General features: G+C 44.2%; 1 protein-coding gene across 1 annotated transcript; it reads left to right on the top strand.

Moving 5' to 3' along the window:
* Positions 1 to 1872: 1872 nt before the first annotated feature.
* RAD51AP1 (RAD51 associated protein 1) lies at positions 1873 to 18467 on the top strand. Its single transcript, XM_052641060.1, has 9 exons — positions 1873 to 1889; positions 4003 to 4052; positions 5784 to 5925; positions 8435 to 8538; positions 10093 to 10179; positions 10901 to 11050; positions 13345 to 13503; positions 15499 to 15633; positions 18331 to 18467. Exons 1-9 carry the CDS (start codon positions 1873 to 1875, stop codon positions 18465 to 18467), a joined length of 981 nt encoding a protein of 326 aa, XP_052497020.1.
* The last annotated feature ends 5303 nt before the right edge of the window (positions 18468 to 23770 follow it).

The following is a 23770-nucleotide window of genomic DNA, read 5'->3' as shown; positions in this document are numbered from 1 at the left end:
CTGCAAAGATTTCTCTATGGGGAGAAAATATACTGAAAATGTACAGGATAGACCACAAAGCAAAGTGGACAACTACTGGGAAAGAAGAAATCTAGTCAGAAAGAATACATCAATTGAAGATTTCCTTATTAGCCCCAAACAGGAGTCCTGTTCCTAGGCATTCCCCCATCAAATCAGCTTTCACACTATTCTCTACACTGAAGTCAGAGTAATCTTTTTCAAGTGCATACCTGGTCATGCTGATTATCTGCTTAAAATCCTTCTATGATATTCCATTGCTTTTAGGATACAATACAAATTTCTTAACAGTTTCTCGCCCCTGCTTATACCTCCAGACTCTTCTTTGGGGAGCTGAACTCCCCTCCTCTCCAACACACAAACTGACAAACTTTATTTTCAGTCATATTGAACCTCTTTCAATGCCTAATCTCTCTTTCCACTTCCAACCTTTCTGAATGTTTTTCCTTTGCCTAGAGCACGCTTACTGCTCTTCTTTCCTTGGCCTTGTCTCAGATTAGATATACCCCAGGAAGCCTTTTAACTTGCCGGACTGTCTTCATGCTTAATCAAATAATAAATACGAAGCATCTGGTAAACATAACATGACCGGTAAATGGAAGCTGGTAAAAATAATAAAGAAAGAAAGAAGCTTTTATATAAGAACATATCAGTTTTTTAAAAAATCAAAGGCTGCTAAGTACACATGAGGCAGACAGAGGCAGTAAAGGAACATTTTGCAGGGAACTGAAAATTAATTAAATATGGGCTCATGGTCTCATTTTGTTTAGAGTCAATATTCTAGGCAAACAAAAACCATTAGCTCTGGTTTCAGTTGATTCACTCTTTAGAATTGTGTCTCAAAAAATGGATACTTTAGTTATCTCTCTCCGGTTTGTTATTAATGCCTGCGTGCATGGGTGTGCTCAGTCGTGCTCCACTCTTTGCAACCCCAGGGACGGTAACAGGCCGGCTCCTCTGTCCATGGAATTCTCCAGGCAAGAATACTGGAGTGGGTTGCCGTTTCCTCCTCCAGGGGATGCTCCCCACCCAGGGATCAATCCGGCGTCTCCTGCGTTGGCAGGCGGATTCTCTTACCACTGAGCCACCTGGACCCTCCCCAGTGCTGAAATCAAGGAAGATTTCCAGACAACAATGGGATGGGAAGAGGAGAGCGGAACCGAACTCATTCAGTCAATAGAATGGAGGTTTGGAGGCTTGAATGAGTCAGGGAAGGGAGGGCAGACTGTCGGGCCGAGAAGTCTCAGCCGAGTGAGGGGAACAGCCCCCCGACTCGAGAGTTCCGGTCCGAGGAAGCTTCCTCGCTCTGGTCGCAAGCTCACCTCCTCTTTTTCCGAGTTCCCAGCTGCCCGCTGTACGGGTCCTGACCAAGGGCCTTGGCGCTGGGCCCATCAGCTGACTTCTGCCTTGTTTTTACAGCCAGAAGATCCGCTACGGCAGATTCTTCCAAGTATTTTCCTCTTTCCTGGCACCTCGTGGAGAATTCCTCGGTCTAAATGTTCCCTTGTTCCATCCTACCTATTTTTAATAATTTAAAAAGTGTCGAAAGATGTATTTATACTATTATGGTGTATTTTGGAGACGGCACAGAGCAAACTCTCGTGACGAAAGTGAAGTGGCGAAAGACAATCTCAGTTTCGGCGGACCGGACGCGGAAGGGCGGTGCTTGGGAAGGGCGTGAACTAAGGCGCGCCTCTCAGAATGCAAGCGCGGCAGTTGGAATGGCCAGCCAGGATTGGCGAGCCGCGGAATGGGCGGAACGCTCTGGGTTTGGTTTTGGGCGGGAATTGAAATAGCCGCGGCGGCTGCCTGCTAGATCCTGAGAGGTGCAGGTTTCCTACCTCGGAGGGGATCATGGTGCGGCCTGCGAGGTGAGTAGCTCATGGCATCCGGCGAGGGTGGGGAGGAAGGTCAGGAAGATGCTGTAGGCTGCGTTACCTGCACGGGATGGAGAGAAGGGCCCGAGGACCAGGTGGCGATAGTGGGACGGACAGGGAAACACTCCGGCCTCCAGCAAGCGCTCCCGCTCCTTGGAAGGGTCCTGTCAACCTAGCCGTTTCCTTCTCTTGGCGTCCTTGACACTTCCTGCCGTTTCTTTTACCCACCCCGTTCAACTAAGACCCGATTACCCTTTGCATGGCTATGGTTTTTCCAGTGGTCCTGTATGGATGTGGGAGTTGGACTGTGAAGAAAGCTGAGCGCCGAAGAATTGATGCTTTTGAGCTGTGATGTTAGAGAAGACTTGAGAGTCCCTTGGACTGCAAGGAGATCCAACCAGTGCATCCTAAAGGAGATCAGTCCTGGGTGTTCATTGGAAGGACTGATGCTGAAGCTGAAACTCCAGTACTTTGGCCACCTCATGCGACGAGTTGACTCATTGGAAAAGATCCTGATGCTGGGAGGGATTGGGGGAGGAGGAGAAGAGGACGACCGAGGATGAGATGCTGGATGGCATCACCGACTCGATGGACATGAGTTTTGAGTAAACTCCGGGAGTTGGTGATGGACAGGGAGGCCTGGCGTGCTGCGATTCATGGGGTCGCAAAGAGTCGGACACGACTGAGCGACTGAACTGAACTCAACTGAGTTCCTACTTAGGTGTTAATTCACTTGTTCGTCACTATATTTCTTTGAGATAGAAAGTTTAGTTCTCTTCATTTTATCAGTTTAAACCTCTGGGCCTGAAAGTCAGTTTGCCTGAGTCATACAGCTAGTAAGTTACTGGGTAACAAGCAAATCTAAGCCAGCTGGCGCCAGATCCTCTGTGTTTTCCACCAAGTGCTGTTGGAAATTGTCCCTCTACTTTACCTCAGTCGAGCGCCATGGAGACCTAGGGTCAGCCATTCATTTAGTAGAGTTTCGAATATACTTACTTCTGCGCTGGAAGTATGTATTTACTAGGTATATGTGCCTATATTTAGGTGCTGGAGGTTGCATTCTAAGGAGCTGAGAATAAACATGGGAGTGTGAGAGAGTGAGAGGAAGGAAAGCCTTACTTTAATTTTAATTAAAAACTTTTTATTGAAGTGTAGTTCTCTATAATCTTGTGTCTCTGGTGTACAGCAAAGTGATTCAGTTTTATATGTATATATATACACATACACATGTATTCTTTTCCATTAGGGTTTATTACAAGATATTGAATATAGTTCCCTGTGTTATATAAACTTTTGTTTACCTATTTTGTATATAATAATTTGTATGTGTTAATCCCAAACTCCTAATTTATCCCTCCTACCCCTTTTCCCTTTTGGTAACCCTAAGTTTGTGTTCCATGTCTCTGAGGCTGTTTCTCAGACTCACCATGTTTTAAATGTCTATTGCATAGTGAGCCATGGGGAGGAAATGGCAACACACTCCAGTATTCTTGCCTGGAGAATCCTGTGGACGGCAGAGCCTGGTGGGCTGCTGTCCTCAGGGTCACACAGAGTTGGACACGACGGAAGCGACTTAGCATGCATACATGCATTGGAGAAGGAAATGGCAACCCACTCCAGCATTCTTGCCTGGAGAATCCCAGGGACAGAGGAGCCTGGTGGCTGCCGTCTATGGGGTCGCTCAGAGTTGGACAGGACTGAAGCACCTTAGCAGCAGCAGCATCATAGTGAGCATGAATTAATATTGGAAGAGATAAAAGAAAATGGCTTTCAGTATCAAGAAGTTCGTAATTTAATACATCAGAATTCACATATAAAACAAAGGAATACATACAACAAGAAATTCTAAATGCCCAATGGCAATTAAACAGTGTGTACACTTTGTGTTAATTATATTGATTATTCTTACTTTGTTCTCTGAATTAACTTTTTTCCTTATCAAGTATAATAATGTTATATCTTTGCTGTAAAATGCAAATCATGTTTTTAATTTACATGTGCTTAAGGGAATCCAAACATTTTTATTTACTCAAGAGTATTAATGGCCTTAAAGAATGGAGGCGAGAAGTTGACATTTGTATAAATAAAATTTCTGTCTTGGTCACAGGCATAAGAAGCCAGTCAATTACTCCCAATTTGAGGACTCTGATAGTGATGGTAAGTAGAGCATCTTATTTCTTCATTAAAGTTTTGATAATTTATTTCCTTAGTTTATAGGATATATTATGTATGGGTGTGTGTGTGTGTGTGTGTGTGTGTGTGTGTGTGTGTGTGTATGTATGGCTAAAATATGGTTGTACCAATTGCATATGAGGAAGGTCTGGAGAAATAATTTTTTTAGCATTTAGGATAATTATGCTGATTACTACACTGACAAGAATTATTATTGGCATAAATCATAACCACACAGGGCCAGGAGAAATCATTTTTCAGGTCTAAACTACTCTAGATCCAGGTTCCCCCTGTCTTTCAGAGATGCAGATGTGTTACAGAATATATTGTAAAATCCCCATTAATGATAGAGTAAAGCAAGCCCCTGAAGGAAGCTCAGGCTTAAGCTTTATCCTACTGTGTTACATATATACTTGTCTTTCTTTGCTATTGAGAGAACTTTGGTCAAAACTTTGAGAAACATGGTGTTAGGTTACATTATACTTCAAAGTAAGTGATTTGTTTCTTTCTTAGACTGCTGGAGTTTTCTGGAAGTCAAATGTTTAGTAATCCCTTGGTTTGAAGGAGTCTGTTTTTGCCTGGAGCCCAGTCTTAATATGCATCTGAGACTTGGGACAGAAGAGTATAGAACATGACTTTCTAGCTTTTTACTCTTGTCATCAGTCTGTTGCAAAATAGGTATAAACTGCTGGCTGTATTCTGGAAACTGGTGTGGAGGTAGGGGACAAGTCACAGATTATTGTATTTCTATGTGGAGAAGCATAAAACACTTGTTAATAAATGGGAAAGTCCATGATTCAGACTGCGTACCTCGAAGGTATGCATACGTGTCACGTATGCATTTGAAAGTTAGAGCAGCGGTTTTATGTTGAGTGTCCACAGAAGAATCACCTCAGTTCTGAGGATGGTAAGACAGAAAAACCCATGAAAACTGAATGGACTAGAAAACAGCATCCCTTTGCCAAAAATAAAGTTACTGTGGTGGGATCATAGGAGGGCTCTTAAGATGATGATACCACTGTAAAGACTGCTACTGTAAAGTCCTAAGTAGGAGCTACTTTCTCTTCCTCCAGTTTCCGATGCTTCTTACTTTACTTAGCTTGGTTGTTGTTTTAGGAAAGGTAATGAGAATGAGATGGTTGGATGGCATCACCAACTCAATGGACGTGAGTTTGAGCAAGCTCCGGAAGTTGGTGATGAACAGGGAAGCCTGGTGTGCTGCAGTCCATGAGGTTGCAAAGAGTCAGACACGACTGAGCAACTGAACTGTGCTGAATAGGCCTTTGAAAGAAAGTATTTGGCTGTGTTATGAAATTTCCATAAAAATAATTTTCTTCCACTTGTCAATATGATAAAATTGTACAGGGAATTTTATTGATTTTTCTAATGGTTTTAGAGGTTTTTAATTAATCGGTTTTTTCTTTGCCACTTATATATGCTAGCTTAGTGGCCCTTATAGTTTTTCAGGGAGTTAGTTTTTGACAGATGAATTTTTTTTTTTAAGTTACTAAAACAAAGTTGAAAAGCTCGAGTGAGAATAAAAACAGTATGCCAACTGTCTTTTTTAGATTATGGAAAGCAAACAGTTTGCTTATCTTTAAAACTTGAACACACATAGTAATGACTCTCAACTACCAAGAAAGTAAGTTTACCTTATTTCTTCCTTAGGAAAAGCAGTTTCATGTATTCTTTTATTTTTAATTCATGCATAAATAGATGATTTTGTTCCTGCAACCGCACCGTTAAATAAGAAATCCAGAACAACACAAAAGGAGTTGAAACTAGAAAAACCAGAACCTAAGCTGAAGAATCTCCAGGAAAAAGACATCCCACTACAAGAGAAAACCCCTAAAAAAAGGTGAGAGGTAAGACATGCAGTGAATATATTACATTAGATGTGTTAATCTAAAAGAGATAAATTCAAACTCTTGGTTTAAATTAGAACTTGAGCAAAATCATAGGTCTTATTCAATTCATGTAGAACAGGAATGTAACCGCTAATCCCCTCTGGCTTTCTGAACTGCTTTACGTTCATGAATGCATAAGGAAATAACCATTTAAGTCATAATCACCAAGTTTACAAGGTGTATCTTGCCTTTACAAGGAGACCTCGCACCTGACTCTGAAGTCCTCAGGTCTCACAAGACTACTTTGTTTAAAGTTACGTCTGTAAGGACAGTTTATAAAATTCAAAGCCACATTTCTCAATGAGACGATGGATGTTCCCTAAACTTGTCATCATTTCATGATGTATGTGAGCCACACCATTGTGTCACACATGAAACTTACACGGTGCTGGATGTCCATTATAGATAGCTCAGGAAAACCGGAAGGAAAAAAAAAAAGTGAAACCATGTATTTCTCTACAGATAAAAAATATTTCCACTTTATCTTACTGAGTTTTGTCCAGCAGTGAGAAGGACCTGTAGTTTCAGACTAACCGTGGAGTTCCATTAGTTAGTACTTGGAGGCAGTGGGGGAGATGGAGGGGGGGATTCTGAGAGGCCCCAGACTTGCAGTGTGGGGAGGAGGTGGCCGAGGAGGGATTCTGACAAGTGGAACATGGCATGTGTGATGCTTCACTGCTCCAGCAGTGTGAGGAAACTTCCTTAACATAGAGAAACTTACCCCCACGTCATTCTCTTCGCTTTCGATTCTTTGTTTTTCAGCTTCTTGTACTATCTTTAAAATATAGTTTAAAAAACAACCAATGGATGGGAAAAAAGATTTGCAAATCATGTGATCCATTAGGGACTTGCATCTAGAATATATAGGGAACTCTTACAACCCAACACTAAAAAGGATCATGACCCAATTTGGAAATGGGCCAAGGACTTGAATAGACATTTCTTTAAGGAATATATACAAATGGCCAATAAGCACATGAAAAGATGCTCACCATCCATAGCCATCAGGGAAATACAAATCAAAACCCCGGTGAGATCATATGTCACACCCACAGGAATGGCTGGATGCAGAAAGACAGATAGTAGCAGGTGTTGAGGAGGATGTGGAGAAATGGAAACCCTCATGCATTGCTGCTGGGAGTATAAAATGGTGCACCCTCATTGGAAGACAGAGTAGCAGTGCCCCGAAATGTAGGGTTTATTATATGACCCAGCTAGGCATATGCCCGAGAGAAATAAAACTCTGCCCACACAAAAACCTGTACACGGGTATTCATAGGAGCATTAATCATAATAGCCAAAAATAAAATGTGAGTAATCCAAATGCCTGTCGATTAGTGACTGGATAAATAAAATGCAATACACCCGCACAGTGGAACCTTATTCAGCAATGGAAATAAATTAAGTCCTGATACATGCCACAACATGGATGTACCTTGAGGACATCATGGTGAGCCAAAGAAGCCAAGCACAGAAGGCCACATATTATGTGATTCCATTAATATTAACGTGGAAGGCCCGAAACAGACAAGTCCATGGAAACAGCACGTAGACTAGTGCTTGCCAGATGTTGGGGAGGGAGAATGGGGGCTGACTGCTAGTGGGTATGGAGTTTCTTTCTGGGATGATGAAAATGTTCTGAAATTAATAGTGGTGGTAGCTTCACAGCTCTCTGAATATACTAAAAACTGCTGAATTGTAGGCTTCAAAGGCTGCATTTGACACTGTGTGACTTATATCTCAGTAAAACTTGTGATTTTAAAAAGTACTAAATCCTTCTAGGTGCAGCTCAACATCTCCTCCTTTATGTAACCTTTTCTGTCTGTCTTTGCGTTCCCTTCTTAAACACCGGAGCACTCTTGACCACCTTGAACAGGAGCCATGATTATCTGTTTACATGGGATAATTATTCCAGGACTTTCTTTCCTACCTCCTCATTAACTGCAGAGTCTGAGGGCACGTCTAGTATCCTGTCTAGTGCAGTGCCTCACGCAAAGTAAGTACTTACTGAAATACTTGTCAGAATCCAGATTGGGCGGAGCAGATGTAAAAAAAGAAAAAAAAATATATAGAGAGAGTAATGTCAGTTTAATGTAGGAGCTGTAATAGCTGCCTAAGGAGGTGTGGGTGAGGTCAAGGAAGATTCCTAAGCAGAAGTGATGTTTGAGGCACGTCTGCTCTCACTTGGTCGGGTGCTTCCCACCTGGACAGGGCTGGTGGTGAGGAAGAGATGTCACAATGACGTGGACACCGTCACCCACTGCCCATGTCTGTTCTGTTCTGCTGGGTCCAACATGACACTGTTACATTTCAGGAGGTGGAACGTTAAAGTCCATTATGATAATGATCATTGTTTAAGAACATCTTCCTGAGGTTGGAAACTCTCAGCTAACCTCTCTCAAGGTTTGCTGTTTAGTTGAGACTGATAGTTTAAAAGCTCATTATCTGTGTGTGTTTTAGGATGGCTTTGGACGATAAACTCTACCGAAGAGACCTAGAGGCCGCACTGGCTTTGTCAGTGAAGGAGGTTCCAGCTGTCACCATTGATGTGGAGCAGTCTCAAGGCAAGCGTAACTTATCTTCTGTAATTATCTTTGAAACCTTCTGGAAAGTGAAAGTGAAGTCGGTCAGTCGTGCCCGACTCTTTGCGACCCTGTGGACTATAGCCTACCAGGCTCCTCCGTCCATGGGTTTCTCCAGGCAGGAGTGCTGGAGTGGGTTGCTATTTCCTTCTCCAGCGGATTTTCCCAATCCAGGGATTGAACCTGGGTCTCCTGCATTGGAGGCAGACACTAATCTCTGAGCCACCAGGGAAGCCCCAAAACCTTCTTACCCCTTTTGTAATCATTTCTCTGGATGAGCTTGTACAGGGGGAAGGATGTACTTTTAATACTTCGGACTATAAAAGGAGCAGTTTGCAGAGGGTACTGTTGGATTTGTTGTTTATTCCATCATAAAACTCTCATCCACAAACAAATATCTCTCTGCCTAACACTCAGGGTCCACTTGAGGACATGGACTGTGACTCTGGATCCAAAGTTCGTCTTCGTACACAGTGAAAATGTAATTTCTTGGTCAAATAAATTGACCTCTATATCCTAACAGCCCACTTCCTTTCTCTCCAAATTGCAATTAGTTAAGCATCATCTAATGGTGATAATCTTTATTATTCAGAAAGGTAAAAGTACTAATTTGGTGAGCAAACTCAGTAGACTCAATAGGTTTATGACTGCTGACTTTTCCTGTGGATTTTTCTTTGGATTTTTCTGGCAACTAGGAAGCAGACGGCAATATTGATATCCTGGAGAGGCAGAAATCATTATTCTTGGAAAAGACATTCATATTTCTAAAATGCTTTCTGGATTAAACTACTTTGGCCTAACTTTTTTGTTGGAGGTTATTTTAAGCACATTCCCTTATTTAAAGGGTAAAGATGTTTAAGTCAAAAGTGCCTGCTGTTTGACAATCAATGAGATAGTGTTGATTAGAGGGGCCTTTATCAAAGAAACTTAAGAGAATTGTCTTACACCTAAAATTGAGAAAATGAAAATGTTTCCTATAAAAGATAGTGACATATATAACAGGATTTCCTTCTCCGAGAGTCATGTATTCCATAGCATTGGGATCAATACTCTAGATCATTTTAAAGTTATAATAATGATTGAAGAGTCTTTACGTTAGTAAAAGCACAGATCTGCCTACATAGGGGTGATAGTTAACATTTATGAACTGTTTCCTATGTGCTGGGACCACAATAAGCTGTTTCCACATTTAGCCAACATCTAATTCCCCACAGGAGCCTCATTTAATCCCCACCCTGTTTCTATGTCCACATTATGGATGAGGAAATTAAATCTTGTAAAGGATAAGCAGCCTCCCCTTGGTATGTAGCTGATTTAAGAGCCAGAATTTGAACTTAGGTCCCATTGAAGTTTGTGTGATTTCCGGGCCAAAAGTCCTAAGCTTAGGCTAGCTTCGCCAAGTCAAGTCAGTGTGCTAGCTTGAGCTTGGCTCATGTGTCTGTATCTAAATGCTATCAGACTTTAGCACTTCTCTTCTTGTTTCTAGTCATTGGTTGATTAGGGTGCATTTGCCTCTTCCTTCTTCCTGATATCCAGGCTTTGATAAACATGGCAAGAAGGAAACAGGAGCAACGAGTAAGTCTCCTCATGTCTCCAACTGCAGTGTAGCTGGTGATTATTTAGGTAAGTTTTTTATTCTTACATTTATTTTTTCCGTCATCATTTTTCTAACTCTTACTTAAATTCTTTGAACTAAAACTAGAACCAAGGTCTTCACATTTGTGAAGGTTCTCTTCACCTCTTCTCCTTCGTCTCTTTCTGTGTTCAGTCTTTCTCTGCAGACCTGGTTCCTTCCCTGGGGTAGGGTCACGACTTCCCCTGACTTCTAGTTGACTGGAGTTGAACTCTGAAGAAAGGGGCTGCATCTTCCCAGCTCAGCTTGAAAACTCTTGGGGAAAGAGTCTCAATTTGGGTCTTACACTTATGCTTAACTCAGACTGCTGCAAGGAGACTGATGTATTATATTGACCAGACTGGGCTCTGTGGTCTGTTACTAGAAGTACAGGAAAGATGAAGCTGGGCAGATGTTTTAATAAAAGCAGGTGTAATGGAAGTCCACTTTGCAGTTCGTCAGATGTTGTTGTTAGTCACTCAGATGTGTCTGACTCTTTGCAACCCGGTGGACTGCAACCCACCAGACCTCCTCTGTTCGTTGGATTCTCCAGGCTAGAATACCAGAGTGGGTAGCCATTCCCTTCTCCAGGGGATCTTCCTGACCCAGGGATCAAACCCAGGTCTCCTGCATTGGCACATGGGTTCTTTACCACTGAGCCACCTGGAAAGCCCCTCTTTAGATGTTACCGGGCACAAAAATTTTCTTTCTTTTTTTTTAAACGTCCTGAAGATCTGGATAAGATCACTGAGGAAGATGATTCTCAGGACACTCCACGGAGAAGGAAGGCTGCGTCCCGAGCCGTGGTCCAGCAGAGGAAGATTCTCTTGGAAAACAGTGATGACGATGGAGCCAACGACTCTGAGCCAGACTTCGCAACTGGTAGGTTATGTCCTCGCTCAAGCTCCACCCTATGGAGAGTCAGTCAGAAGTTCCCGGAGACTCCTGCTGTACGCAGAACACTGCTGAGCATTGGCTGTACAAATTTGAGGAACACAGGACAGTTAAATTCAGCTGTGCCTTTGGTGGGAAAGCTTTATCCGGAGATGAACTTTAAGCTGTGCCTTGAAAAATGAGTAGCATTTAGGAGAGAAATGGCACTTCTGACTGATGGAAAGGCATAGACCACAGAACAGGCAAGTACATACCCAAGAGCTCAGTGACACTAGAGATTTCTCAAAGAAGTAAAAATGGAACTGCCTTGCGATCCAGCAGTTCCACTCCTAGGTATTTATCGGAAGGAAATAGGAGCAGTGGTGAGAAAAGATGCATGCCCGCGGTGCTCAGTGCAGCATTGTTTACGATAGCCGCGACACGGAAGCAGCCTAGGGGCCCGTCAGTAGCTGAAGGGATGAAGATATGGTTCATATATATGTTTGCTGTGTGTATATTGGGGCTGTTTGTCCACATTTATCCAGCAGATATTTGGGTTTCTATTTTGGGTGCTGTATTCTTGACATGAGAGCTTACCTTTGAGGGCAGGGACATGGACAGAAAACCAAGATCTGAGGTGTCAAGTGTTGATGGTTTATGTACTTAAGAATTCATAGATTCCCCGAGAAGCATCTCTTGTCTTCTTGCTTCACTTGCAGTCCAAAAAGACTGTCTCTTTTCCAGTTCTCTGAGAGCTGGTTTGGTTTTTCTCTGCTGCATTGTTACAATTCCCCCCAAACTCCCTGGGTGGCTGTGCTTCTCATCAAACGCTGTGTGGTCCAGCCCCAAGAACTCCCGGCCTCTCAGGGGGCGGCTTGTTGAGGGGAGGTGGTTACCACCGTCCAGCCTGTGCTGTGGCTGCACAGCCTGAGCTTCAGGCACAGTCTCCCTCCTCCCGGCCTTCTGACTCCTCCTGAGTCCCCCACCCAAAGAGTGCGCAAGTCCATGCTGTCCTGTGGGTCTGGAACCCCCTTCGGATCCCTATCCAAGCCTGCTTTACCTACCATGGAAGGATGGCCGTGTTCCCTGTCTTGCTTGGTGTACTTCAAGGAGCGGTATAGCCAGTTTATTTTCTTCTGCCCTAAGCTGAGAATGGCTCCCTCTCCTACCCCCTCAGAGCTGATGGTTTATTATACTTGAATGTGCTGCTGGAATCATCTCAGACAGCCTGCATTATCTGGAGCAGGGTCTCTTCTTTAAGTGACATTTCAGAATTTTCCACTGCATTGGCTCACCCTAGATGAGAGAAGGTGCCTTTTGTGACCTTCAGTAGGGAAAGAAAAGTGAAAAGGAGAGAATCAAGGCTTCTCCTAAGGACATATAAAGCTCTCCAAAATCCATAACCCAGTGTCTGGGTTTTTAGATTCTCTAGGAGGAGATGCTAATCCTTGGGATTCTGGGTGTTCTGTCGCTGCCCCTCCAGTTTATGTACATAGAGTCCTAGCCTGTCCTACAGTCTGTCCCCTCAAGCCAAAAGAGAATACGTGAAATACCATCGCTGTTGAGTTTACAGGAAGCTGAGCCTCCTGGACTTTGTGTTCTGATATTCTAGAGAGGCTTCTCTACCACCTGCCCTTCCCAAATCCAGATCCTCTTGGGACTCCAGAAATAATTACTTGATTTTGCCAGGTGCTATTTATATTAATAGCAGCCTTCATGCAATCTGCTGGCCTTATATAGTAAATTCTGTATAACTCGGTAACTGTTATGTGAATACGTGGGTTGATCATCTGTTTTTAAAATTGTGTTAGTGTGGGAAGAATGACAGATAAGGACAGTTTGAGATCATGATGACATAGTTGATTTAGGCAGAGGCCATCAGCGAGAGGCTGATGAGCATCTTTACAATGGGATTCAAGCCAGGCATCCACTGACCCCACCGGGAGCCGGGCAGCCACATGTTCTGTGCTCTCAGACACGAGTGACACCATAGGCAGAGCAGAATATCACCTAGGAAGTGTGTTCATTACCTGTATTAACTCAGTCTGCACAAGAGCCCCGTGGTGGAGGCAGTAGGGTCCTCCCCATCTTATACATGGGAAACAGGCACAGTGGCGTCAGGGGCCTGTCTGAGGTCAAGGACACGTAAGTGAGGGGCCTGGACTCACTCCTAGGCACTGTGCCTTGTTCGGCCCCTGGAGACGGCACGACACGGGACAGGGATGTGTGTGCAGAAGGTGATGCTGGAGCCCAGAAGCCCTGCATCTTCCAGCAGAGGTGAGCAGAGGTGTGATCTGTTTCAGGTGAAGACTCTGAGGATGGCTCTGATTTTAGTGGGAGTGAAGACGATGAAAGCTTCACTGTGAGAAAAAGTAAAGTTAAAGAAACCAAACGGAAAGAAGTGAAGGCAAAACCTCCAGCTGAAAAGAAAGAGAAGCCTAAACCCAAGCGTGGTGCTGGGGGTAAGCCAGTCCCTCATGTCACTTCACGCCAGAGACGGGCCTGCTTTCCTTAAAGTGCTTCCCCGCTTCTGCCCTTTTCTCCCTAACCTGTGGGGTCTTCCTTTCTTGTCATAACCCGGGGAGGACGGCAGGCTGGGCTGGGGTGGCAGAAGGCCGAGGGGGCCCTGAGCAGCTCCTGTCCCCTGCATTTCATGGCCACAAAACTGAGGCTGTCAGAGGTCAAACCACATGTTGGATTCTCACGGCTAGGCGATGGCCGGAACTAGCCCCCAGCTTTGTCCATGCAGAGCCTGGATCTGTCCATTAGACACATTTTCTCCAGGCAGTTGAATGGGGAGGTGGCGTATCTCATTTGCTGCTGTCGCACATGACTGGTCTTGGAGCGGAGAACCCTTCTGTCTGTGTTTAGGGGCCTTTGGTTTCTTCAGAACAGATTCAGTTAGAAGAATCCAGTTTTACAAGACAACTTCTGAAACTAGTGACGACCTGAACGTGGAATAGTTGTTTCTTGTGTGAAAGAAGTTGGGATGTTTGTGAGTTCATAATACATTAATAGATTATTGTAAAATATAACTTCCTTAAACCTGGTTTTTCTTACTTATAGAGTTTTTATATCTTAGTTGTTTAATATATGTATAGTATTTGAAACTATTGTTCAGACCCCATTGCTAAGGATGGCCTTAGTCTCACCTCCCGTTGAACAGATCAGTGCTGAGTACTGGTGCCGAGTACTACTGAGAAATGAGAACTAGGTACTGATAGAGTCCCATAATTCTTCCCTTGGTAGAGAAAATTTTAAGAGCTGTGGCATCCAATACAGTAGCCACTAGCCAAAGTAGTTCCGTCACATTTAAGATAATTAGGTACAGTTTGAAAGTCAGTTTCTTGGCTTTGCTGCCACATTTCAAGTGCCCATCTGACTGTGGCTTGTGGCTACTGATGTGTTGGACAGCACGAAACACAGGGCATCCCCATCACGGCAGAGAAGCCTGACCTCGGGCTTCGGCAACAGGAAGAGGAATGCGTGGTGAAGGTGTTCACATCCACAGGCACTCAGATGCTGCGGAGGTGTCTTGAAGCAAGCGTTATCTGAAAGAGACTTTGTCTCCTACTTCTTCTCCCTCCGTTTCTCCCTCCATCAAAAACAAACCCAAACCCACTCGCATTCTCTATTCCTTCTCAGACGGTGTGTCCACGACGGGAGTTTGTGAGCCCTGATGGTTCCCGTGTCCCCAGCACCATCCTCCTTTCTAATGACCAAAGCCCTCCACTCTGCTGTTTCCCCACTTTCTCCCACTCCCTTCACTCCTGATTCGTTCCCAGTCCCCTCTCACCTGGGCCACCACGGAGCCGCCTAGGTGCTCTGCTTTTACACCGCCCTCGGTGAGATGCTTCTAAATGTGCAGATCCATGTGGCTTCTAAGTTCCGCCAGGCCCACCTCTAGGTCCTGTCATCTGTTACCACACTGCAGTGTACATATCTCTTTACTTTTGTGCCGTTTCTGCTAGAGTCTACTGAGGGGACCATGAACTCCCTGGGAATAGGATCTCTGGGACCCTGGAGCCTGATACATTCAATATCTCATAACACATGGTGACGGGACACTGTTGTGTGAGTTACAGGTGTGGACTCTGGACTCAGACGTGGTTTCCACTTCTGGCTCAGACGCTTACTAGCTCTCAGACTACAGGCCGACTGTCTAATCTCTCTGTTTCCTTAACTGACAGTGGGGAGAGTCATTTCTGTATCAGAGCTGCCCTCAGGGTTAAAGGTAGTGTTAAAGGATATATTTACCATACTTCCTAGTATAGAAGTGCTCAGAAAGAATGGCCGTTCCTAGGCCCTCTATAAATGTTGATTAATGAAAGTTTTCTGGATTTATGATTCTGCTTCTTTAGTTTTTATAAGCTGATGGAACTGTATAATTTTCACACATGGATGCTAGACTTCAGTCTTGCTCTGTGACCCCCATTTTATGTATATTTTCAAACAAGTGACTTCAGTAGACTGCACTCCAGCTGCCGTCAAGTCAGAATCTCGGTCCTCACCAAGAAAGGAGGCCAGTAGGACGCCTTCACAGATACGCAGTCCTGCAGCAGAAAGCAAGAGACCCAAGTGGGTCCCTCCAGGTACGTATAGGATGTTTATTTACTGCTCAAGGGCAGGGACTTGGAGGATTGCCACAGGTAGGTATTTTTCCCTTGTAAATGTTACAAATGAGCACTTCCTCATATTATTGCAGTCTTCAAAACTAAAGGTTTTTAATTGCTGTATTTGTTCATCACTTGTTATTCCCTTATATTTGAGCATCTAAGTTGTTTATTATTTTTTCATGGTGATAAATAAGGTTGCAGTTAGCACCGACACCCTTACTTTAGAAATCTGGGCACATCCCTGGCTATTTCCTAGGATAAATTCCTAGTAGTAGAATTACAGTGAAAGTACCAGCATTAAAGATTCCTGATACATATGAATGAATGTTTGTCGACAGATGTCTTTGCTTAAGACCTGCTGACCCCTGCAGTGGGACAGAAACCTTGGGAATTCCAGCATTTAGCAAACTTGACCTTCAGTGGTTACACACTCGGCTTCTCTTTGGTTTCTTTTGCTCCACAGCCCGGTCTCATGGTCCTTCCTGCTTACGGACATTCCTAAAACCCTAGTCCAGGTTCTGCTCATGTCACATCCAGGCTGGTGGTGACTTCCTGCCAGTCCCTCTCCACCTTCCCTCATCCTGCCCAGGAGCCCTCTGCAGTGGACAGATGCATTCTCTGCTCCTTCAGCACCTGGGGGTGCACTTCTGTCCAGCTTCCTCCTTCTGGGATGGCTTTCTTCACGTGTCTGCTCCCCTTTGCTGAGTCATTCCAAGTCTCCTGGGGTTTCCTGTCCTGCTTCTCCATGATGTCCTCTGGCTGGTCCACAGTGGTCACTCCCCTAAGGATGACCGACTATTCACAGATGGATGCAGGCCTGAGACTCCTGTGGTTGCTTCATTTCTCTGTGGCCTCATTTCATCATCTGAAGTGGCAGGCACTGTATAATCTTTAAAGTCTTCTGGTTTCAAAATTATAAGATTTTAGGGAGGACTTTAAAAGTTTTGGGAGAAGGAAAGGAGAAAGGTTATTTACTGAAATAATGATGCTGTTTCATGTTTCAGTTCAGGGGTATCTCTTAGTTTATTTCTTCTAAGAACAATTAGATTCCTCAACAAAAGACATTTTAAGGAATTGACATAATGAGTTACAGAAGTTTGAAGGCAGCATAAGCCAAAAGATAAGAAATAATGGAGTGATGGCTAGAGTCATCATCATAAAACAGAGAGCTTGCAGACTCACTGTGTGGAAGGCGGGCAGGTCAGCTGCTGGCGGCATGGGGCCAGGGCCGGGGAGTGGGCCTGGGGGAGTGGGCGCCGTGCCCTCTGTAGGGAGGCCGCGCTGCTCTGCTCCCCTGGCTCTTCACACGCAGGGCAGTGGGCCATGTGTTCTCCATGTCTTGAGCTTTTAAGAGAAGCCAGAAATCCACATTTTAGTGGGAAATCTCCTAGTTTGTAAAAGTGAACTTAAAAGTGGACCAGTCGATACATATGAGAGCAGGACTGGCTCTCGGGTGGCCTCTTGTCTTACACAAACTTGAGAAGACCAGCGAGGCTCCAGTGGGGAAATGGGCCAAGGACATAAACGTACTGCTGCCCCCAAGAAGCACCACCAGAAACAAATATGGCAAGAGTGGCAGTCTCGGTGGTAATTAAGGAAGCATAAAACAATAAAATGCAGTTTCATACCTCTCAAGCTAGAAAATAATAAAACTGTCAACCAGTGCATCTGGGTGGTGGGGTAGTAGGTGTAATTATTATAAATTTGTAATCCTTTTATAGAACAGCTTAACAGGAACCATAAAAATAAACCTGTCTTTTCAGAGCTACTTTTGGGAATTTACAAAGAATTCAAAAGAAGAAAAAGTAATAAGTGGTCAGTTTTTTTAATAACCATTTATAGAAAAGTGGTGAAAAACTAGAAACAACCCAGAAGTTTGTTGTAGGAATTTTGTCAATATGTGACACATACATGCAATTAAGAATGATAAATCAGATGGCTAGAATCATGGAAATGTTTATAAAACCTTTGTATGAAAAAATTATACACAGTTGTACTTTTTATACTCCATATCAACTACAAACGAATATGTGGATAAATTCGGAAATTTAGTACCCGATGGAAATAATCGCTCCATTAGTGTGGCAGCCTAAATGAAATGTGTACATAAAGAAAAATGGTACTTGTCAAAGTTATTTACTGTTTGAAAAATAGGCTCTTTAAGGAGTATTTGTAAAAGTTACAGAATTTTTAAAAATGTATTAGATTTGCTACTTCTTTAGAAATTATAATTACATTATTTTTATTTATTTTTTAAATTTTAATTTTTACTTTATTTTACTTTACAATACTGTATTGGTTTTTAATGCCTTTACAATCAATGTTGTTTGCTCCCAACTTTCCTATTTAGCTTTCACGTTTAAAGTTGTAGCGTCATTACATTGGCCTCTGTTTGCTATCCGACATACTTTCTGCTCTATGGGTACTTCCCACTCTTTTGCTCTAACTTGATAGAACCTACATAGCAGGAGAAGGCAATGGCAACCCACTCCAGTACTCTTGCCTGGAAAATCCCATGGGAGGAGCCTGGTAGGCTACAGTCCATGGGGTCGTAAAGAGTCGGACACGACTGAGCGACTCTGCTTACTTCTGCTGGCCTCTCTTGTTTCATAGACTGATCGTTGTGAAGAGATGTCTGACATGCTCAGCATCAGGTGATGTGCTTTCTTGCAGCCATGTCCGGAAGCAGCAGCCGCAGCCCCCTGGCAGGAGTGGCCGTGAAGTCTCCGAGTCAGAGCCTCCGCCTCGGCCTGTCCCGCTTAGCACGGGTTAAACCTCTGCATCCAAATGCCACCAGTAGCTGCATGTAGCCACAGGAAGATGTTTGATTAAGAAGCTCTCACTCGTATAAGCGGGTTTATATTTGAGGAGGGAATTGTAATATAAAGGAATCCTTTAATGTCATAAATTTCCTCTACCTGTTTTGTGACTGTTCTCTGCAAAGCTGCCCGAGACTTCAGCAAGAGTTTTATGTGAATTCTCTTGGAATGTCCTTTCCTTCTGAAGAGCATATTCTCCTCCCTCAATGTATGTAAGTGGTCACTGACATCCACCTTGCTGTCAGCATGACACGGAAGAGGTCCACGTTACACGCTGCTCATTGCCAGTAACAGGATGCTGCTTCCTGCCTTTGTCAAGTTGATGGCCCCTGAACTTCGTGTGCAGAGTTTATCTCGCAAGAGGAAGATTCCCACTTCTCCCAGGGATGTTTCTACACTGGCAACTACACTGTCAGTTTTATTGCCACGATGTTTCATATTTTAGCCAAATGTTTTTATAATGAGAATTCAGAATTATTTTCCACATTAAAACAGTTTCTGTATTATAGTGTATGTCTCCTACCCAGAAGTATTAATAGATGTTAAAGATGGTTATCTTATAGCAAATAAAATTTTGTGACATTTCATGAAGCCTTGATTGCTTGGGGCATCCTTGCCTTTGATAAAAGTGGAACAGTTTTAATATGCACTTTGCCTTAATACCATTGTATCCGTCTGTCTCTAACTGTCTACATTTCATGATAAAATAAGTGCTCTGCAAAAAAAAAAAAAGTTATCCTTTTTGTTGTAAATAGAGGAAGAGCTGTTTCTTAAATTCATCACTGTACGTGAAGCCCATGTTTAACAGGTGGCTGTCAAGGTTGTCATCCCTGTTGTATTAGCATAGCTCTTCAGGAAGCTTAGATATGAGTTCACTGTGAATAAAAGTAGTAATAGATGTTTTCTATTTACAGTGAAAATTTCAACCAGCTCCTGATCACTTTTTAATAAAATTCTCTGAATTTTAACCATTAAAAATGTATATAATACTTAGTTCTTGGTTTATGAAATATGTTAATGTGAAAATAAGTAATTCAGACTTATGATTAAAGTGAGCATTTGCCTACTGCTGCTTTGTATATCTTTTCTTGTATATAGTTTATACTGTGGTGCATCCCCAACCCACTCCCCCCTCCCTGGCCGGAAGCATGCTTTCCAGGAACATGGGGTTGAGGGACTCTCTATACTGCAGTTTAACAATAAACACTAAGAGCTATACTGTGCTAGTACTGATGTCATTGATTAATCACCTGGGCCAGCTTGATGAACCTGTTATCTCTGTGTGGGGCATTAACCCACCTATTGAAAATTACTTAAAGTGTGCCCAAACTGGCTTTGCAGAAAACATTCATGACCGTTCTGGTGTCAAACCCAGGGTACATTTTCTCACTGTCATACAGACCCTGCTCATCGGGCCCTGTTTAACACGCTTTGTTTCCTGGGCCATAGGACACCACTCTTTGGTACTTTTCTCCCCGCCTACTCCTCACTGCTTTGCAGCTTGCTGGTGTTCGGTGTCACCCACACCCACTGCTCTCACCGCCCTATCATATTCCATGTGAGTCCATTCTTTCCCCCTGCTCCTTTTTTCTTTCAAAACGTGAGTTAACCTCAAGTTCCCCTGGTCACCTAGGTGACTGCTGCCTTCCAGTCAGGCTGTTTGGCCCAGAACTTGCTCTTTACGCAGCTGTGTTGTCTGGCCCCTTGGTTGTATGTCATTAAGTTGGTGACATCCCCCCAGCCCAGGCGTCTTCCCTCTGTAGTTCCTATTAGTAAACAGCATCATTATCAGTCAGCGGAGGGACCTGGGGCACTTGTGCCCTGCACGTCCCGTACAGTCAGCAAGCGCTAGTCCATTTCCTGCTCTCTTTCCAGGTGCCACCCTTTCTCTGACACTCCCATCACTTACTACTTCTAAGCGGCATCCTTGCCTTGATGAGCAAGCTACTCTGTCCTCCCTTCAACCCATTAGAGCCAGAGGGAGTTTCCTAAAACAAAATCTGAGCAGAACACCCCTCTGCTTAAAATCCGCACTCAGCCTGTTTAGTTCACAAGCAGTCAGGCTGGCCCCTTGTCCCCTCCTTCAGCCTTGTCCCCTGCTACCCATGTGCACCTTTGACCCTTGCCACACCACACTGGGTGCTGGCACCTGTGGCTCTGGGTTTTTTGGATTATTCTATTTGCCTTTTTCCCGTTGCTAATTCCTTCTTGTGCTAGAAGACCCATATCCAACTCAGCTGTTTCAAAAAGCTTTATTTGGATGTCTGTTTCCTCCACGGACCACATTGTATTTCTCCAGGTAACTCTGCTGTCATTCAGCTATTTGGTTTTCCTGCTTTTAAAAGCTGGTGCAGAGTAAGCGCACAGAAGAATGTTCCTCTGACGAATAAATCCTATCTGGAACCTTTACTATGTGCTTCTGATAACCCCAGGGCTTCCCTGGTGGCTCTGGGCAAAGCCTCTGCCTGCAATGCGGGAGACCCAGGTTTGATCCCTGGGTCAGGAAGATACCCTGGAGAAGGAAATGGCAACCCACTCCAGTACTCTTGCCTGGAAAATTCTGTGGGCTACAATCCATGGGGTCGCAAAGAGCCGGACACGACTGAGCGCCTTCACTTTCACTTTCTGATAACCCCACACTTTTGTGAAGGGGAGAGAGTGAGGGGTCGCTTCACGAGCCTGTTGCATCAACTCGAATCTCTCTAACCTCAGAATGTCCTTCAATTCTTTCCCCAAACTTTAGAGAAGGAAGGCAAGAATACAGGAGCAGGAGGAAAAGAGCTGTCTCTCCCGGCTGAGGTGAAAGGTGGTTTGGGACCGGCCCAGAGCCCCAGCCTTTCAGCTCAGGAGTCACAAAAAGGGCGGAAACAGTTTCTATAGCGACGGGAGCAGGGTGTGGCCCTCCACCAGCGCCCGCGGTCTGCGCAGGCCCGATGCAGCTCCTCCCGCCTCCCACCCACACCGGCGTCAAGTAAGGGGCGGGGGTACACGTCGGGGCCATGGGGATGGAAGGTGGGGCGCGCGAGAGTGACAGGATGCGGGAAAAGAGAAGGACTGCGGGTCTGAGGAGAAAAAGGCAGGTGTGAATGCGCGGAGAAGGCAAGTACTATTTCAGATTTCAATCCGAGCCCAGCTGCATCCTCAGAACCCAACCTCAGTGTATTTAGGACTCGTTTCATTTTCAGATCATAGTATCAAAGTTTGGCCCCATTATCGCCTTGATGACAAAGTACTCAGATAATAGGCATGTCTCTAAGAAGCATGGATCATCATTGCTGAGTGTAGGACCTATACATAACCCTTCTCTGACATGTATTTCCTTTTTTTTTTTTTTTTAACTTTTTATTTTATATTGGGGGCTTCTAAAAAGCCTCCTGATGAAAGTGAAAGTGGAGAGTGAAAAAGTTGGCTTAAAGCTCAACAAAACGAAGATCATGGCATCTGGTCCCATCACTTCATGGGAAATAGATGGGGAAACAGTGTCAGACTTTATTTTTTGCAGCTCCAAAATCACTGCAGATGGTGACTGCAGCCATGAAATTAAAAGACGCTTACTCCTTGAAAGAAAAGTTATGACCAACCTAGATAGCATATTGAAAAGCAGAGACATTACTTTGCCAACAAAGGTCCCTCTAGTCAAGGCTATGGTTTTTCCAGTGGTCATGTATGGATGTGAGAGTTGGACTGTGAAGAAGGCTGAGCGCCGAAGAATTGATGCTTTTGGACTGTGGTGTTGGAGAAGACTCTTGAGAGTCCCTTGGATTGCAAGGAGATCCAACCAGTCCATTCTGAAGGAGATCAGCCCTGGGATTTCTTTGGAAGGAATGATGATAAAGCTGAAACTCCAGTACTTTAGCCATGTCATGCAAAGAGTTGACTCATTGGAAAAGACTGTGATGCTGGGAGGGATTGGGGGCAGGAGGAGAAGGGGACGACAGAGGATGAGATGGCTGGATGGCATCACTAACTCGATGGACGTGAGTCTGAGTGAACTCTGGGAGTTGGTGATGGACAGGGAGGCCTTGCGTGCTGCGATTCATGGGGTCGCAAAGAGTCGGACACGACTGAGCGACTGGACTGAACTGAACTGGTAGCTCAGCTGGTAAAGAATCCGCCTGCAATGCAAGAGACCCCAGTTCGATTCCTGGGGTTGGGATGATCCCCTGGAGAAGGGGTAGGCTACCCACTCCAGTATTCCTGGGCTTCCCTGGTGGCTCAGTTGGTAAAGAATCCACCTGCAGTGTGGGAGACCTGGGTATGGCCAGTAAACAAACAATGTTGTGGTAGTTCCAGGTGAACAGGGAAGGGACCCAGCCATACATACACAGGTGTCCATTTTCCTCCAACTCCCCTCCCATCCAGGCTTGCCACATAACATTGAGCAGAGTTCCATGTGCTATACAGTAGATCCTTGTTGCTTATCCATTTTAAATTTAGCCTTGTGTACCTCTGACATGTATTTCTTAAGCTAAAAACCTTAAATGTGCACTATTTTAATTGCTTCCTTACAGACTTACTAACTTTTGTATAATGCTCTTTGAAAGTCTCACTAACTGCTCTTAAAAATTTTGGGTGTGAGGAGAGTCGAATTTTTATTCCCATTTTCTTATTGAGAAAAGCTAAGTGACTTGCCCAAGGCCTCCTGATTATCAACTGCTTTCTTCTGATTGGAGCTTCTCCCGTCGGCCCAGGTGTGTACATTAATAAATCTGTACCCCCACAGCCCTAAGCAATATATTTTACTTTTCCATTAAGATAATGTTGCATCACTGGCTTGGACTGAGTGCAGGATGGGGAGAGGTGGGTTTTAGAGAACTCATAAGACCTACTGGACATGCTTCCAGCCTTGACCCCAATACCTTGGGGCCCAGAGCTTTCTTCTCCCTTTCTTTTCTTTTTTTAGAAAAATTTCCTTGGCATATAGTTGCTTTACAATGTTGTATTACTTTCTGCTGTGCAGCACAGTGAGTCAGCCACATGTATACATATATTCCCTCTTCCTTGGATTTCCTTCCAATTTCGGTCACTGCAGAGCACTGAGTAGAGTTCCCTGGGCTATGCAGTCGGTTCCCATTCAGTTCAGTTTAGTTCAGTCGCTCAGTCGTGTCCGACTCTTTGCGACCCCATGAATCGCAGCACGCCAGGCCTCCCTGTCCATCACCAACTCCCGGAGTTCACTCAGACTCACGTCCATCGAGTCAGTGATGCCATCCAGCCATCTCATTAGTTATCTATTAGTATCAATAGTGTATACGTGTCAATCCCAATCTTCCAATTCGTCCCACCCTTCTACT

The sequence above is a fragment of the Budorcas taxicolor genome, chromosome 5, assembly GCF_023091745.1.
Source record: "Budorcas taxicolor isolate Tak-1 chromosome 5, Takin1.1, whole genome shotgun sequence".
NCBI classification, from domain to species: Eukaryota; Metazoa; Chordata; class Mammalia; order Artiodactyla; family Bovidae; genus Budorcas; species Budorcas taxicolor.
Note: the sequence above shows the minus strand (reverse complement) of the source record. Positions and strands in the feature narration are given on the sequence as shown.

Bases quoted from the DNA above. Each gene is read 5' to 3' on its own strand.
- RAD51AP1 (XM_052641060.1), top strand. The intron at 13,504-15,498 runs GTAAGCCAGTCC...TTTTCAAACAAG, and splicing joins ACCCAAGCGTGGTGCTGGGG to TGACTTCAGTAGACTGCACT. The intron at 15,634-18,330 runs GTACGTATAGGA...GCTTTCTTGCAG, and splicing joins ACCCAAGTGGGTCCCTCCAG to CCATGTCCGGAAGCAGCAGC.